We start from the raw sequence: 14,649 nt of genomic DNA, 5'->3' as shown, positions 1-14,649 counted from the left end.
CTGGAATTAAACATGATGGTCCTCCCTGTCAGAAGCAGGAAAACAAATGCATGTAAATCTTGATCCATTACGTCAGAAGTACACATTGCTGCCAGAATGTTTTGCAAGTGCAAGAGAGAGGAAAAAAAAGACTTTAATTCATTCTTCTGTGAACGTCCTGCAATACAACCCATACCATCAACGTAAGAGGAAGCTGGATCTCCTCAGGAAATGGTGTGTAGAAACCGTTCTGTTACATTTCTATACAGTCAGTTCTGAGATGTGCCTTTCCCAAATGTGTCTTCTTTCAATTTCTCCCTCTCTCCCTGCTGATATTTTGGCATTTGGCCTTGCAGGTTGAGCTGCTTCCAGAATGCTGCATCTTTCTACACTTCAAAACTAGGATCTCTTCAGTTCCTCCTCTTCTGACACTTTCTGATACCCAGCAGTTTCACAGCCCAGTAGCCAAACCACCAATGTGCTGTGTTTCTTAACACTCTCAATGCAAACTGATTTAACAACAGCTTAAGCACACTTAATGAAACACAAGACCACTGCAGCTGTCAGAGCTGCTATCTTCACTATCAAGCTCTTAGAATACAGATTAAAAATTAGAGGACTAATTCCCCTTGTTTTTAAAAAAACATTTAGTTGTCCTATCATTTCTCACCTACAAATGCACTTTGCTGCTAAAACACATAGGAGCAAGTAAAACTTTACTGGAACTGTAAAGAAACTCAAATATTAACACCTACTAGCATCTAAGGACTAAGGATTGCATATATCTTTTCTTTACAATCCTCTGCTTTTACATGTTTATAATTGCTATGATGAAATTGTCTTCTTAAGGCTTTAAATTGCCCATAAATATATTTACCTAAAGTGCTTTTGCCATCATTAAGGCTGAGCAAAATCCTTTAGTGCTTCCTGAATTGTGTGAGGAATGTAACACCCTTTTCCTTTTTAGGTTTCAAATGGATTTGCCTTGTGTTTCTTGTTCATGTGCTTGTTTTCAAATTGCATTTGCACTTACAAAATAAGGCTGCACATGTCTATGTGATCTGCCTTCACACAGGCTTTAGAAAGCATCTAAACTGGAGCTGGAACGAGGTGACTTTTAAGGTCCCTTCCAATCAAACCAAGTCAACAACTCAATGATGTCTAAATGAGTTAGCTATTCTGCATGTTGCATAAACCTTTTGCACTCTCAACAAAAGCAGCTGCAACCTCTACTAGTCCCCGCTCAAATCAGTTGCTAGCTGAAGACTCTCACAGTGTGCTGCACCACACTGGAGTGCATGTTGCTCAAATAACTTCTCCAAACTTTAACTCCATGATTGTGATGCTAACATGTCCTCTGATGAAGCAAAGGATGGACAAAGGTTTTTTCCCCCTTGTTTTTGTTATTTCATTGATGTACAGTCAACTATGCACTTACGATATCCTGGACTGTTCTAACACTTACAGAATATAAGTAAGGAAGGAAGGAACCAAAAGTATTGATATCTGTATCTTAAGTATTTTTATTTTGTAAAATGAGTTGTGAAATGCTAAGTGCAGTTAGGTCTAGTAAGATATTTTTCTGAATTTATCCATTGCTGAGATTAGCACTGCAGCTCCAGCAGTCTGCACAAGAAAATTTTAACTATTATCATGTATGAACCCTACATTTAGTTCCCAAGATACGTAAATATGTTTTTGTTTTGTTCACTAATGATAGTGAAGGGAAACATGGTGACAGTGAGGGGAAAAGTACAAGACTTTTTTCCCCACTTTGCCCCCAAACCCTGGAAATTCAAGAGGTATGTTACATTTAGAATCTTCATCTTACTTTGTGAACGTAGCATTGCATAACACTAACTTTCAGAAATATTTGTTCTATACATAGCAAAACTATGCCCTGAAGGGAGTTTCCCCCCCAATTATTCCTAAAGAATATTTCTATAAATTTTTTAAGGTTCCTAAACAAGTTTCTGTAACAAGATCTAGGTTATAGGAAATATTGTCACTGATCCTAACCTCTGCTCAACATGTTTCTTGGGAATAATTTTAAAAGCAGAACACACTCTACAAAACAAAGGAGTCCTATTTCCACAAGCCCCTAATTCACCTAGTGAAGAGAGGTCAAAGAACATGAAAAATCCCCCATGGTTTAAACAGTTCTAAGCTGAAATCCAGCTACAATCTAGCCAGTATTTTTAAATCTTTAAGACTTACCATGATTAAGACATATGTTGGTCTGCAAAATTCAGAATAGACTATTTATATATTTTTTCTTCTCTTAATAGCATCAGTCCCTCGCAAAGGCCCAGGTCATTGCATATATGTGGGGACTTTTGCTTTTGCCCCTCTAAAACCAGAAGGCTCTAAATACATCAAAGTCAAAGAGACAAATTAAATCTGCATAATTTCCACTATTCCTGATCCAGAAAGTTTTAGTTAGTTCTGTGAGAGATTGCTGAGTCCTTGCCTGCCACTTTAGAGTCAGCCAACATCTTTCTCATTGACCATGAACTCTAGAGACCTTAATAGCAGCTCTACCACAATCCCTAAGACTGCTGAGTACTGGAATGGGATATCTGACAGCTGGTCCAACACTTCATTAGGAAGAAGAGTAACCTAAAATTTGGTGTTCATTTTCTGCACAGGGAACAGTGTTCTGTCTGTGGAGGATACAAAACCAGGGTAAGGATGAACCTTGGGTGACTGTAATCTAAAAATGAAAAGCCAATATCACATGAATATATATGGCCTTCCCTTTTTACTCTGCTGGCCAAATCCATTGCTTCTGTAAGAGGAACTATTGTTCTTCAGTCAACAAATTTTGTCACATAATGGTAATTTCTCTTTATTTACAATAGGTAGAAACATTTAATGAAGTTAATTGTAGCACTAATGAGACAGGTTTATTTCTGAAGAACAAAAGCTTTATTCATGTCTAATTAATAGCTGATTTGCTGTTTGTACTTAAAGAAAAAAAAATAGCCATTGAAGCTTCCTAGTGGAATTACCTTTTGATGTCTTCTACTAGAAGCAGAAAAATGGCCAGTATGAATTCAGTCTAATGTAGTTTTAGAAAAGGAAAATATTCACTGTTGGGGAATATGGAAGTTTTTTATTGAAATATATTACTGTTACCTACACTTAGATTTCCCTTTCATCATGATTTCACATGATTTCATTGTGATTTCATCAGTTTGTTGGCATCTGCCTCAAAGGAGCTTTGTCCCCTAAATATATCTAATTTCAAATACATTAAAAAGAAATTTTAGATTCCATTTTTTCAGTTGCCAAGTCATTTTACAGAACTCCTTGGCAATGACAATCTCACTGTTAACTTTTGGAAAAGAATTTCAGATTAGTTGAGAGGTTTTAACTGGCTGACTTCCTAATTAGTGCAGCAAATGAGGAATTAAACCCTCCTCTCCCATTCACCGGAAAAAGCAAAAACATTATTTTGCAGGATTATAATCTTAAACTATTTTCAAATCATTATTTTCTTAAGATGGTAAAGAGATCCTGATAAACCTCAGGATGGCAAGAAGAAGGGTCAGGATTTTAACCAGGGATCTTTTTGAGAAAGAAACAGCACTCAGGTCCAACACTGGGTTTCTGTGATGTTGCAAAAATGTGACAAAAAGAGTGGGGCACTGAAGGTATTGGGTTGGTGCAGAACTCACCTGGAGTGCTGCATTCAGCTCTGGAGTCCTCAGTACAGGAAGACTTGATGGTAGTGAGTCCAGAGAAGGGCCACAAAATGGTTAGTGACCTGAAGTACCTCTTCTATTTGGAAAGGCTCAGAGAGTTGAGGTTATTTATCCTCAAGAAAAGAAGGCTCCAGGAAGACCTTATTGAGGCTTTTCAGTATGTGTAGGGGACAAATAAGATGGGGACAAACTTTTTAGGAGGACTTGTTGCTACAGGACAAGGAGAAATGGTTTTAAATGGAAAGAGGGTTAATTCAGATTAGATATAAGGAAAAAATTGTTTACAATGAGAGTGGTGAAACCCTGGACCAAGTTGTCTAGAGAGGATAGGCAGATGCCCCATCCCTTGAAACATTCAAGATCAGGACAAACAGAGCTCTGAGCAACCTGATCTAGTTGAAGATGTCCCCGCTCAATGCAGGCAGGTTGGACTAGATGACTTTCAAAAAGTTTCTTCCACCTTAAACCATTATAGAATTCTGTGATATGGGAAAAACTTGTTACAAAATACAGCTACTTTATTGCTATACTCACTGGGATTTAGCTCTGGTTTTATTCTAAGTCTAGGTGCATTCTGAACTGCTGAATAGTCATTACTGAGTGATGAATGAAAATAAGTGTGATGCAGCCTCATCACATAAAACATACTCTTGATTCCTACAACACGTATTTCTCAGGGATTTTTGCTGCTGCTGAATATAGTTTAAACTAAAATTAGCATAACATTCACCTCGATAAGTACAAGTCTCAATTACCATTAAGAAAACAAAATACCAACCAACTCATACAAAATTTACAGCACAATGAACAGTTAGAAAGAATAACACTAACTAGCAGGATCTACTAGAATTCTTATCAGTGAACAGGAACTTCATATTTCAAAAAGCCCTAAAAAAAAAAAAATCCAAGTTGTAGGACCATTTGCTCATGTTTACATTAAACTAATTCATACTCCAGAGGCAGGTGACATAGAAAGATACTGCTATTCCCTCTCATTCATTGTGATTCAGTTCATGCTTTAACTCACTCAGTAACAGGGTCCTTGAAAATAGCAAAACCTATTGTTGATTTTTACTAAGTTAAAGATGTAAGGATAGCTCATGTAAAAGCTTTTTCAGGTAATTAATTACAGGGACCACAGTGGTAAATACTGGATTATTTAAGAACTAACTTAAACTTCCAGTGCAACTCTGAACATGAAAAGAGCATGATGGTTCCTATTATTTTGCAACCAAGTAGCATCTTATTGATTCTTAGTCCCTGTGTGCTTGTACATTTTATGGCTAACCATGCAGACATCAGTAACTTAACCTGGTCCCACTGTTTAACTGCTGTGTTATCCTGTATGTCTAACAAATCTTTTTGTTCACTAAGGTTTAACAACTAAACCTCACCCACAATAACATTCTCATCTAATTTCTCTAAGCTTTTAAGCCATGGTGATGGCTTTAAAAGCCCCAGGCTACTCAAGGCTACTACAATTCTGCTCCCCTTTTCGCTCTCATGAACACAACTGTCCTACCAGTAATAAGGACAGGCTTCTGGCATTACTTTCCTGTCCTCTGACAACAGCTATATCATTTGGTGTCATCAAAGAAATGCTTGCCAGCATTTTACATGCTGATACCATGAGTTCTGTTTATCTTGATATGGCAAAGGTAAGACTTTCTCCTCCGTCACACTACTACACTCTATGTGTGGTTACATCAGGCTGCGTAAAATATAAGTGTCTCAGAGTAATGTTTTCCCAAGTATTCTGATCTTGGAGTAGAGTTGACAAAGGCATGACACTACTGCAAAATTGTGCTCAAGCAGAGTATCTTCCTTCAGTAAAGGCAGCCTTACTTCTTATTTCAGTAAGACTGTAAATCTTTCTGTTTCTATCTTATGTAATCTTTATGTTTTTATGACCCATCAAACAGGATTCAAACCCCAAATAAACCTACCCAAAATTCATTAAAATTAGAAAAATATGAGACGCCATCTTAGTAGAGATTGATAAAGATACACCATGCTCCAAAGTTGGCTGATGTCACGCTTTACAGGAAAACAAATTATTAATTCCATGGTTTTTAGCATCACTGTGGGTCAGATGTCTTTTTCAGATCTCTGTTGTGATGGGAAATTCTGGGGACCTCATGAGAAAAACAGAACAAACTTTAGTGCATCTATTTGAATATATTAGCAATCTTTTATCTACCCTCTATTACCTTAAGAACAGTCATCTTCTAGGATTATTTATGCTACCTATTCTGTGGGATATTTTTTACCATATGAATCGCAAATTTGATTATCACAGCTCTTCACTAAAAACTCTTCATTTTATGCAACAGTTCAGAATAAAAAGGTAGGTTTTCCAGATGTGCTGTCTATTTAATTTACACATACTATTGTCATGCACAGATACTTCAACTCTCACATTTCATTGTAATTGCAATCTCTTTACTAATAGAAAAGCTCCACCTGGTTTCCCTTATTGTTTTTATTGATGAAAAGTCTGGCCTTCAGACTGCGGTTTCAATCTTTGCTTGCAATGTTTCCCACTTTGAGACTCTTCATTTCACTACTGCAGCAAACCCAGAGGCATACCTCAGCTCTTCTCAGTCCTGGAAATGCTGTAATAGTCTGGTTACAGCAGATTGTCTACCATCAATACACTCAACTATTTAATAGCTGAATTAGACCTTCATGATACCTTTCAACTATGGACTCATTCTGTACATCTTCCCACTTCTTTTTTGCTCCTACTTCTATTGTTTCATGCATTGTAGTATCAACAAAATAACTTTGCAGAGCAAATTCTGAAGCTAAAAAAAGCTCTTAATTTGTAGTGTGGTGCTCTCGTTGACCCCTGCCAAAGGCCAACCACAAACAGCATATCAGCCGGGAAAATCAAAAACCTCTGTTAATAGATTTCATTCAGCTGGCTTTGATCTCTCCTATAAAGCCACAGATTTCTTCCACTTCTTTGTTTTCCCATTAGGACATGCAAAACACCACACAACTATTCACTGGCTGAGAAAGATGATGCAAATAAAGCTATGTTTCAAATTTTCTCCATTACAATCTATGATAAGGAAATTACAGCCTTTCTTGTGCATCTTTTCTTAAAACTGTTTAATCTTTTTCTTCGCTAAATGACAAGACATAGCATTGCTAGGTAAGGATGTGGATGACAAATTGACGAAACTGTGTTACACTGCATATCCTCTACCTCTTCATCTAAATACAGATGATATGAGGTTAATACAGGCTAACTCTGGGGAAAGTGTCAAAATGTGCAATCCACATGTCTTCAGTTTATCACAGAATTACAAAAGGCTGACAAACACCTCGAAGATCAAGTCCAACCTTTGATCAACCCCTATCTTGTCAACTAGGCCACAGCACTAAGTGCCACACCCGGTTATTATGTTCTCTGTTGCATGTATTCATATTGTTTTTAACAGTGTCAAGAGGCTTTTCCAGAAGAATAAAAATCAAACAAAATATTTTCAAAGCAATTCATTAATTTAAATCCACAATAACAATATTTTCTATTAGTTCCACATCTTTCTTTGTGCATTCACACAATGAAATCAAACGCTAACCACGAAAATAATTCAGAAATACCAAATTTCATAATTTCTTCCATTATATGCAGGCTAATTACATAACAAATTGCCACTCAATCAGAATTCCATCCTTAAAAATTTTATAAAGGAGCAAATTAGTGATCCATGTTTGAAGCAACACAGAACAGGTTAATTCCATGTACATGTAACAGGGAGAGTTTTTTCAGCGTTAAGTTAATGACGATGAATTTATATGGAAAGTAAACAAACCTCATTGTTTCTTTGCGCTCATATACTCAAGCTGACTAATCTGCAGCAAATATTGGCTTTAGATACCATTCCACTCATAAATACCATAGTATGCAGTACTTTCAAATTCTTACAGCAATGCAATGTGCCTTAGATAATATTAAACCTTTTGTTTTAAAAGAACTAGCTTATATAGAATAATTAAACTGCCAGTCTGCTTTAATAATCATTAAATGTTATACACACTGAGGACAAAGGGTCTTTATGCTACAAATACATGTCCATTTATTGCCATGTCTGCAGCCACATAAGAGTTCCCAAACCCAGGTTCAGTGAAGCAGTCACAAAGTGAATCATACAAAGACTTCTAGCTAGATCTAGGTTTTAGAACATAAGCTTATCTTTGGGTACAGAATCATAAACAGGGTTGGGTACCTTGTACAACCCTCACTAGAGCTTCTCAATATTGAAGTGATACATAACAATGGTTCCAAAATTTAGAAATTCTATATCAAAAACAGCACAGGTTGGAGACAAACCAAAATGGTACAATAAATAAATGATAATTTTGATTTTCTGCTGTGTTCTGCTTTAGAGTCTCTCTCTGTTCTAGCCAAAGTAGTCTGGACTGCTTGCCAGAGGTGCAGATGGGGTATCTGGAAGCTGGGTGTAACAGCACAGTTTATGGTGGTACAAACCACCATGGTTTGCACCACGCAAACTTGTGCATTTGTGTGTTAATCACTCCACCTCTGTGCATATGGAAAGAGCATGGACTGATGCAGATGTGAACACTTTCCCTTCCTTTTGCCTTTTTACCTATTCTACATGCTTGTCGTTTGAGTGGTGGGTCTCCGTACTCGTGGGAACAGAGATTTGGGTCCTGACCACTTTTATACTAACCCCTAGTGTACACTGCTCAGCAGAGCTGCTGGTGTTCTCAAAGGGTTAAACAGTTCAGGCTTATCAACAGAGGACTGAGCACAGTTTTTTTGTGTACATTCCTAGTCTTGTCCCATCCTCAAGAGGAACTTCAGACCTAAACACAGTTTTCCAGATGGCAGAAGTATTCCTGTACAATACTCAATTTGTACAGTGTTCAAACTCTTTCACCAGTAACTTTTACTTCTCATAAATGATTTGTTAAGTAAAACCTGACAAATCCTTCACAGAGAACATTCATCATCCAGTAATTTTAAAAAGCTTGACTCTGTTATTACCACACCAGGGGCCCAGGGGTTTGTTGGCAAGACTTCATTGCATGAACAGCATAAAAAAGGCTAATGGGATCTTCACCAAACTTTTTTTCCAAAAGAAAACCAGAGCCAATCCAATCCAGAGGCAGTCAGTGAATAAGCTACTCATCACTGAAATTAAAGGATTCAAACAAAAGTGTGTTGTGGGTAGGATACTGGTTTAACAATAAACCAGTAATTAAATTGTGTTGGCAGTTACCTGTTATAGTGTATGCTACAAAAAAATGGCTCCATTTTTCATGCAGATCTTAAAATTAAGATCAATGAAACTACCAAAAGGACTACAGAAAAGAGTACTCTTTTTAATCCCTCATGGACCAAGTCCAGAAGAAGACAAGAAAAAAAGCAAGAGAAACTTTCCTCTGAGCAGTATATCATCCCACATTGCCCATTTTTACTTTTAAAGCTGTCTGCTTCAGAGATCTGCAGACATAAATCTTATGTGTGTGGATTTGCAGAGAAGCATAGCATAGTAATTAGTGCATTATCAAAATTCAAATACTCATCTAGGAATAATTGTGCGCCTTATGTTCCAAGAATAGCATACACTTAATAGCATGGTATCTTCTTCACAATGTTTTAAAGAGAAGTAGAACCTTAGAAAACAGATAGGGTAATTCTTGTAATGCTATATGCCATTCAGGTAAATGTCCTCTGGTATAGTATTTCATATTAAAAATGCAAAGGCTTTTTCCTCAGACACATGCATGGATTTTCTTACCTTTGGTTCCATTGAAATGAAGCTGTGGGTACCTCTACTTGAGAGAACTGACCTTTTAATTGTTTTACTATGGTAGAAGTGGTAGTAGTCCTTCAATGTTCCAATCTGTAAGAGCAGAAAAGAAAAAAAAAAGGAGTGGAAGACTTAATTTAATGAAACTGGTTTCCTGTTTTTCATTTTGGAAAGTCTATAAATTATGCAATTTCCTCTGTGCTGAAATGTTACTTGAACCCACTGATCATCTTTCAAAAGAAGGACATATGATATGAAGTAGATGAAGTATCCTTGAGGCAGTAACTGCATAACCAAAGATTATAACTGAGCTGCTTAGTCTGGCTGTATCTACCTTTTTAATGTTTAATTTATATGCAGTACTTCAGGTAATTCTGTATCAATTTATATCCAAACTTGTCCTCAAACAGCAAGTATAAAAATCATTAAAACATTCCATTTAGTTTGCTTAAGGAAAGGTACTGAAAAACACACTAGACTTGGTTATTTATGTATTTAAATTATAAAAAGGACATTCACAGCATCGGACTATACAACAGGAATAGTTTTCCTGTTCTGTCAAATGAGAGCAGGAACTACAAGAAAGAAAGATAGAAATGGTAACTTCATAGGATAATATGCAAATTTCACAACAGTGTAATAAAAATGCTTGTTACTCATCCCTTCAATACACAATAGAAATATAAATACTGAAGTGACATGGCCTTCACAATTTGAAAAACAAATCTTCCTTTCCAGAGTCATCAATATGTCTGCTTTCATTTTTCATTTTCAATTTGAAACTTCAGTTTCACTCACCTACAAACTAACATTCAGTCTCCTTGTTTTTGGGAGAATGCCCCTCCAGCTCATTTGGAATTTGACCTACTAGTGCACTGTAAATCTTGTAAGATACTTCATAAATTAGTTTCACGTTCCTTAATGATGAACAAAAAAGGGACAATTGAGGCTTCTGTCATTTCAAATTAAAACTCAAAGTAGCCTCATGAAACAGGCCTGGCTTTCCAAAGAGAGCTAAATGCTATCACCAAAAAGGATGGAGCAACACTTGAAAACTTTCACCTTAAAAAAATTCCTCAGATTTCTTAATTTGCATCTGTAAGAATATACATGCAGGAAACCTGAGAGCTCAACAGTAAAGACTTGAAGAGAACTGGACATAAGTCACTCACAAATTCCAAGAATATTTAGAATGTTAGAAAACAGAAATCTTGAGAAAATTTGAAAGTAGACTACAAAGAAAATACTGATATTGACAGAAAACAGTAACAATTTCAATTAATTTGTCTAAGAGGGAAAACTGGATCTAGGATATTAACACTATTCTCTGTGGGTGATCCATCAATATCTTCATTTTGGGAAGGGTAACTTATGTCTAGTGCAACAAAAATACCAAAACATTCAGTTAAATCAATTTAGTTTATCATAAATTAAATAGGAATTGGCTTGTCTAAGACTAATGAGTATATCAGTAGCAGAGTAATTTTCATGCTGCCCTCTCTCTGAAAGGCAATTCCAGCTGAAGTAGCACACCTCCACAGCACAGGTGAGCTCAGCTGTAGTGAACTGTGTTACATCTGGCTGGTGGCCACTCAACAGTCCTGTTCTCAGGGCTGAGTCCTAGACCAGCTCTGTTCAATATATTTAACAACAATCTGGATATAGGATTTAAATGCTCCATTAGCATGTTTGCTGATGATACCAAACTGGGAGGTGCTGTTGATCCTCTTAAGAGACCAAAGGCCTTGCAGGTGCATCTGGACAGATCACAGCATTAGGCTATGATTAATGCGATGAAATTTGAAGTTTAAATTCGGGATTCTGTACTGGGGATTAAGTAACACCAGGCACAAGTGTGAAATGGGAGTGAAGTGGCTGGAAAGCAGCCCTGCAGACAGCAACCTGTAGGTGCTAGATGACATTAAGCTAAGTGTGAGTCAGACATGTAGCTGGGCAGCCATGAAGCCAAACTGCATCCTGGAGTACCTCAAATACTGAATAACCAGTCAGACAAAGAAGGTGGTTATCTCGCCATACTCAGCTTTGGTAAGCCTCACTTAGAGACTTACTCATTTAGAGACCTCTGCAGGTCTGGGCTCCACAATTTAAGAAGGATGAGAAGGTCCTTGAATGCATCCAGAGGAGGCCAACAAAGCTGGAGAATAGTCTGGAAGGCATGGCTTGTGAAGCAGAACTGAGCACTCTGGCTTGGAGAATAGTAGGCTGAGGGGTAACCTCGTTGCTCTCTACAGCTTCTTGAGGAGGGGACAAGGAGATGAAGGTGCTGATCTCTTCCCACTAGGATTCAAGGATGTGTCGGAATGGTTCAGAATGGCATCAAAGGAGGTTCACACTGAACGTTAAAATGTGTTTCTTTACCAAGAGGATAGTCAAACAGGTTTGCTGGGGAGGTTGTGAATGCCCCAAGCCTACCAGTATTTATGAAGTATTTGGACAATGCCCTTAATAATGTGCTATAACTGTTGGTCAGCCCTGAATCTGTCAACTAGATGACCACTGTAGGCTCCTTCCAAATCTATTCTATCCTATTCTATTCTCTTCTACTCTGTTCCACTCCATCGCTTTTGACTACAGCAACTGGAGTTTATTCTGATTTTAAGAGCCTGTAGCAAGCACAGTCCAGTGGCTTAGTTCATAATCGACAAGGAATTGAAACAAGCCCAAATCTTTTAAGTGTAATTAAATTCATATTCACTAAATGCCAATGCCTTTCACAGCAAAGTAACACCTGCATTACTAAAAGTTTTTTGCCTTCTCTTACCTTAATGGGAATTTACTTAGACTTTCCAATTCCTTGAACCACTAGGAAGAAGAATTAAACCATGGAACTATAGCACAATAAAACTTCTCATTGTGTATGTCTTTGTTAAATTGTTTCTTATACTTCTAACTCTCAGGTCCTAGAGGCCCTCTCAGAGAAAAGCAATGTAAAGACAGAAACATCAGAGCTAACTACTCTACTACTGCTAGAGATTGCTGGCAGTTTCACTCATATATTCTTGAAAAATCCCTGTAATCTCCTTTTTTTTTTTACACAGAGGGCATGATTTCTTTAAAAAGGAATAGGGAAATATTGCCTGGCCAAAGGAAAAAGAATGGGCAGTGGGTGTAGGGGAGACCTAATCTCTTTAGAAGTAGTGTTTGTAGATAAACATTTTCAACAGATCTATACATACATTTTAGTTGTACTATACTATGTCTATTCAAGGACAAAACAATTCCCAGGAATTATTTCAGTTTCCAGGAGCTAACAATCCTACAATATCACTGTGGCGTTCCTGAAAACCAAAGTATCCACATATTTACATTAAATTTATATTTATCAGGTCTTATTTTCTATTTAAAGTTGAGAAAATGTGTTGATTTTAAAGACAGCATGAAACAAGAACCAAACTTTTTAAGCTTCCTCTTGAAAAATATTTCTTCCATATGCTGTTTTATAGTCCAGGGCAATAGTAATTTAGAACATAAGTAATGAATAAATTAATCTTCATGTGCATTGTGTCCCCATGAATTCTGTAAGGAAATACAAATGCTAAAGATGACTGTTAAACATACTTTAAATATATTTATATGGTCACCAAACTGATCTACCTAAATAAGCTCTGAAACTAAACTGACTGAAACTTCTATGTAGCTGAGCAAGAGTAGGGAAGGCATTCCAGCTACTGGGCAAAAACCTAAGAGATGCTTCTTAGCTTGTAAACAATTATTTTTTTAAGAGGCAAATCTTCAAAACATCTAAGTGCAAAGTGCTCTTCTCCCAGAGGGCTGAATAGAAAACAATATGCTACTGATTTGGTGAATTGGAGGATATATTGTAAGATTCCCTGTTTCTCCTCGGCTTTAATGAATTTGCTCCTAAATGGATTTGGAAAGGAAGACAGATAGGTACAGATATGATTCTGAACTCAGTGAGATACTACAAGCGCCAAAGAAGCACAAATCTGTTACCCCTCTGCAGAGCTGAATATAAATCATTACAAATAGGCACAGGATTATATTTCACATGGAGATGAAGGTATGACACTTCCCATTTTTAGAACTGCAAAAAAATTTCCGAAGTTTTAAAGTCCTTGGCAGAAGAAAATATCAAAAACAGAGAGATGAAGAAAGTTTATGAAGTTTACTATTATCATTTTATTTTAACAAAATAATTTCAACTCTATTTCAAACTTTTACCTTTTTTTTTGAATTTAAGTGCTTTCATTGGTCTCTGAAATATAATTTCTGGTGTACTTTGTATAATGTGACAATATTTTACACATTTTCACAGTGTCCCAGTAAAGAGAAAGGGGCTGGAGTTTTTAGCATAGTTTATTCTATACCACCCACATCATGCCTGGGGGGCATAGCTTCGGCAGGAAAAAGCCAGGGCCAGAAACTGGGAATTCACTGCTCTTGCCTTGGTCACAAAAGCAGAATGGACTGTCCCCTTAAACCACAGTGGACTTGGTCCCTTCTGCTGCCCACCAGTTTTTTTTCCTCTTCCTATTTTTCCTCTGGAGCACTACTTTGGGTGGGAGTTGTGGTGTTGAAGTGGACAGCTCCAGGCAGCAGAGAGTTGGATGCAGCAGTTCAAGCAAGTACAGAGGACTGAGCTTAGCCAGCAGCTGCACAATTCTTTTTTCAGATGAACTAGCGTCCAGGTTTTGTTTTGTCCCTGCTTTCCACTCTTTTTGGGCTGGGTGGAAGGGTGGGGGAGAACACTATACTGTGCGAGCTCTCCTCACCATATTGCCTTTGTTTGGAGACCACATCTGGTGCTATCTTTGAGAAGCAGGTTTGTTTTTTTTTTCCTGGTGGTGAATGTTCTTTTGTGGGTAAGCCATCTTCTTTTTGTATACTTTTTACTACTGATACTGCTGTGGTTATTGTGATTTTAGTAAATTGTTATTTTCATCACATAATCTCTCCTTACTGTCCCTCCATAATCAGAAGAAGTGAGTGAAAGTGGTGTATTTGGAGTGTAGTTCCCTGTTGGTTGTTAAAACCAGCACACATAGAATAACAGATGACAAAATGGCCTGGAAGACACCAAGATGAGTGGTGCAGCTGACACAGCAGACAAATGAGATACCATTAAGAGGGAGCAGGACAAGCTTAAAAAGTGAGCCCATAGGAATCTTAAAAGGTTTAACAAGACCAGG

The 14,649-nt window shown here is 37.2% G+C and overlaps 1 protein-coding gene across 2 annotated transcripts in view; it reads right to left on the bottom strand.

Moving 5' to 3' along the window:
* The window catches only part of PCSK5 (proprotein convertase subtilisin/kexin type 5), a 220,552-nt gene that overhangs the window by 187,300 nt on the left and 18,603 nt on the right, over window positions 1–14,649 (bottom strand). For both annotated transcript variants that reach the window (XM_068177017.1, XM_068177018.1), the window contains exon 2: window positions 9,467–9,571. In XM_068177017.1, the coding sequence (XP_068033118.1) occupies window positions 9,467–9,571 (105 nt within the window). The remainder of the gene's footprint in view (window positions 1–9,466; window positions 9,572–14,649) is intronic.

The sequence above is a fragment of the Anomalospiza imberbis genome, chromosome Z (assembly GCF_031753505.1).
Source record: "Anomalospiza imberbis isolate Cuckoo-Finch-1a 21T00152 chromosome Z, ASM3175350v1, whole genome shotgun sequence".
NCBI lineage: Eukaryota > Metazoa > Chordata > Aves > Passeriformes > Viduidae > Anomalospiza > Anomalospiza imberbis.
This window is presented reverse-complemented; position numbering and strand designations above follow the sequence as displayed.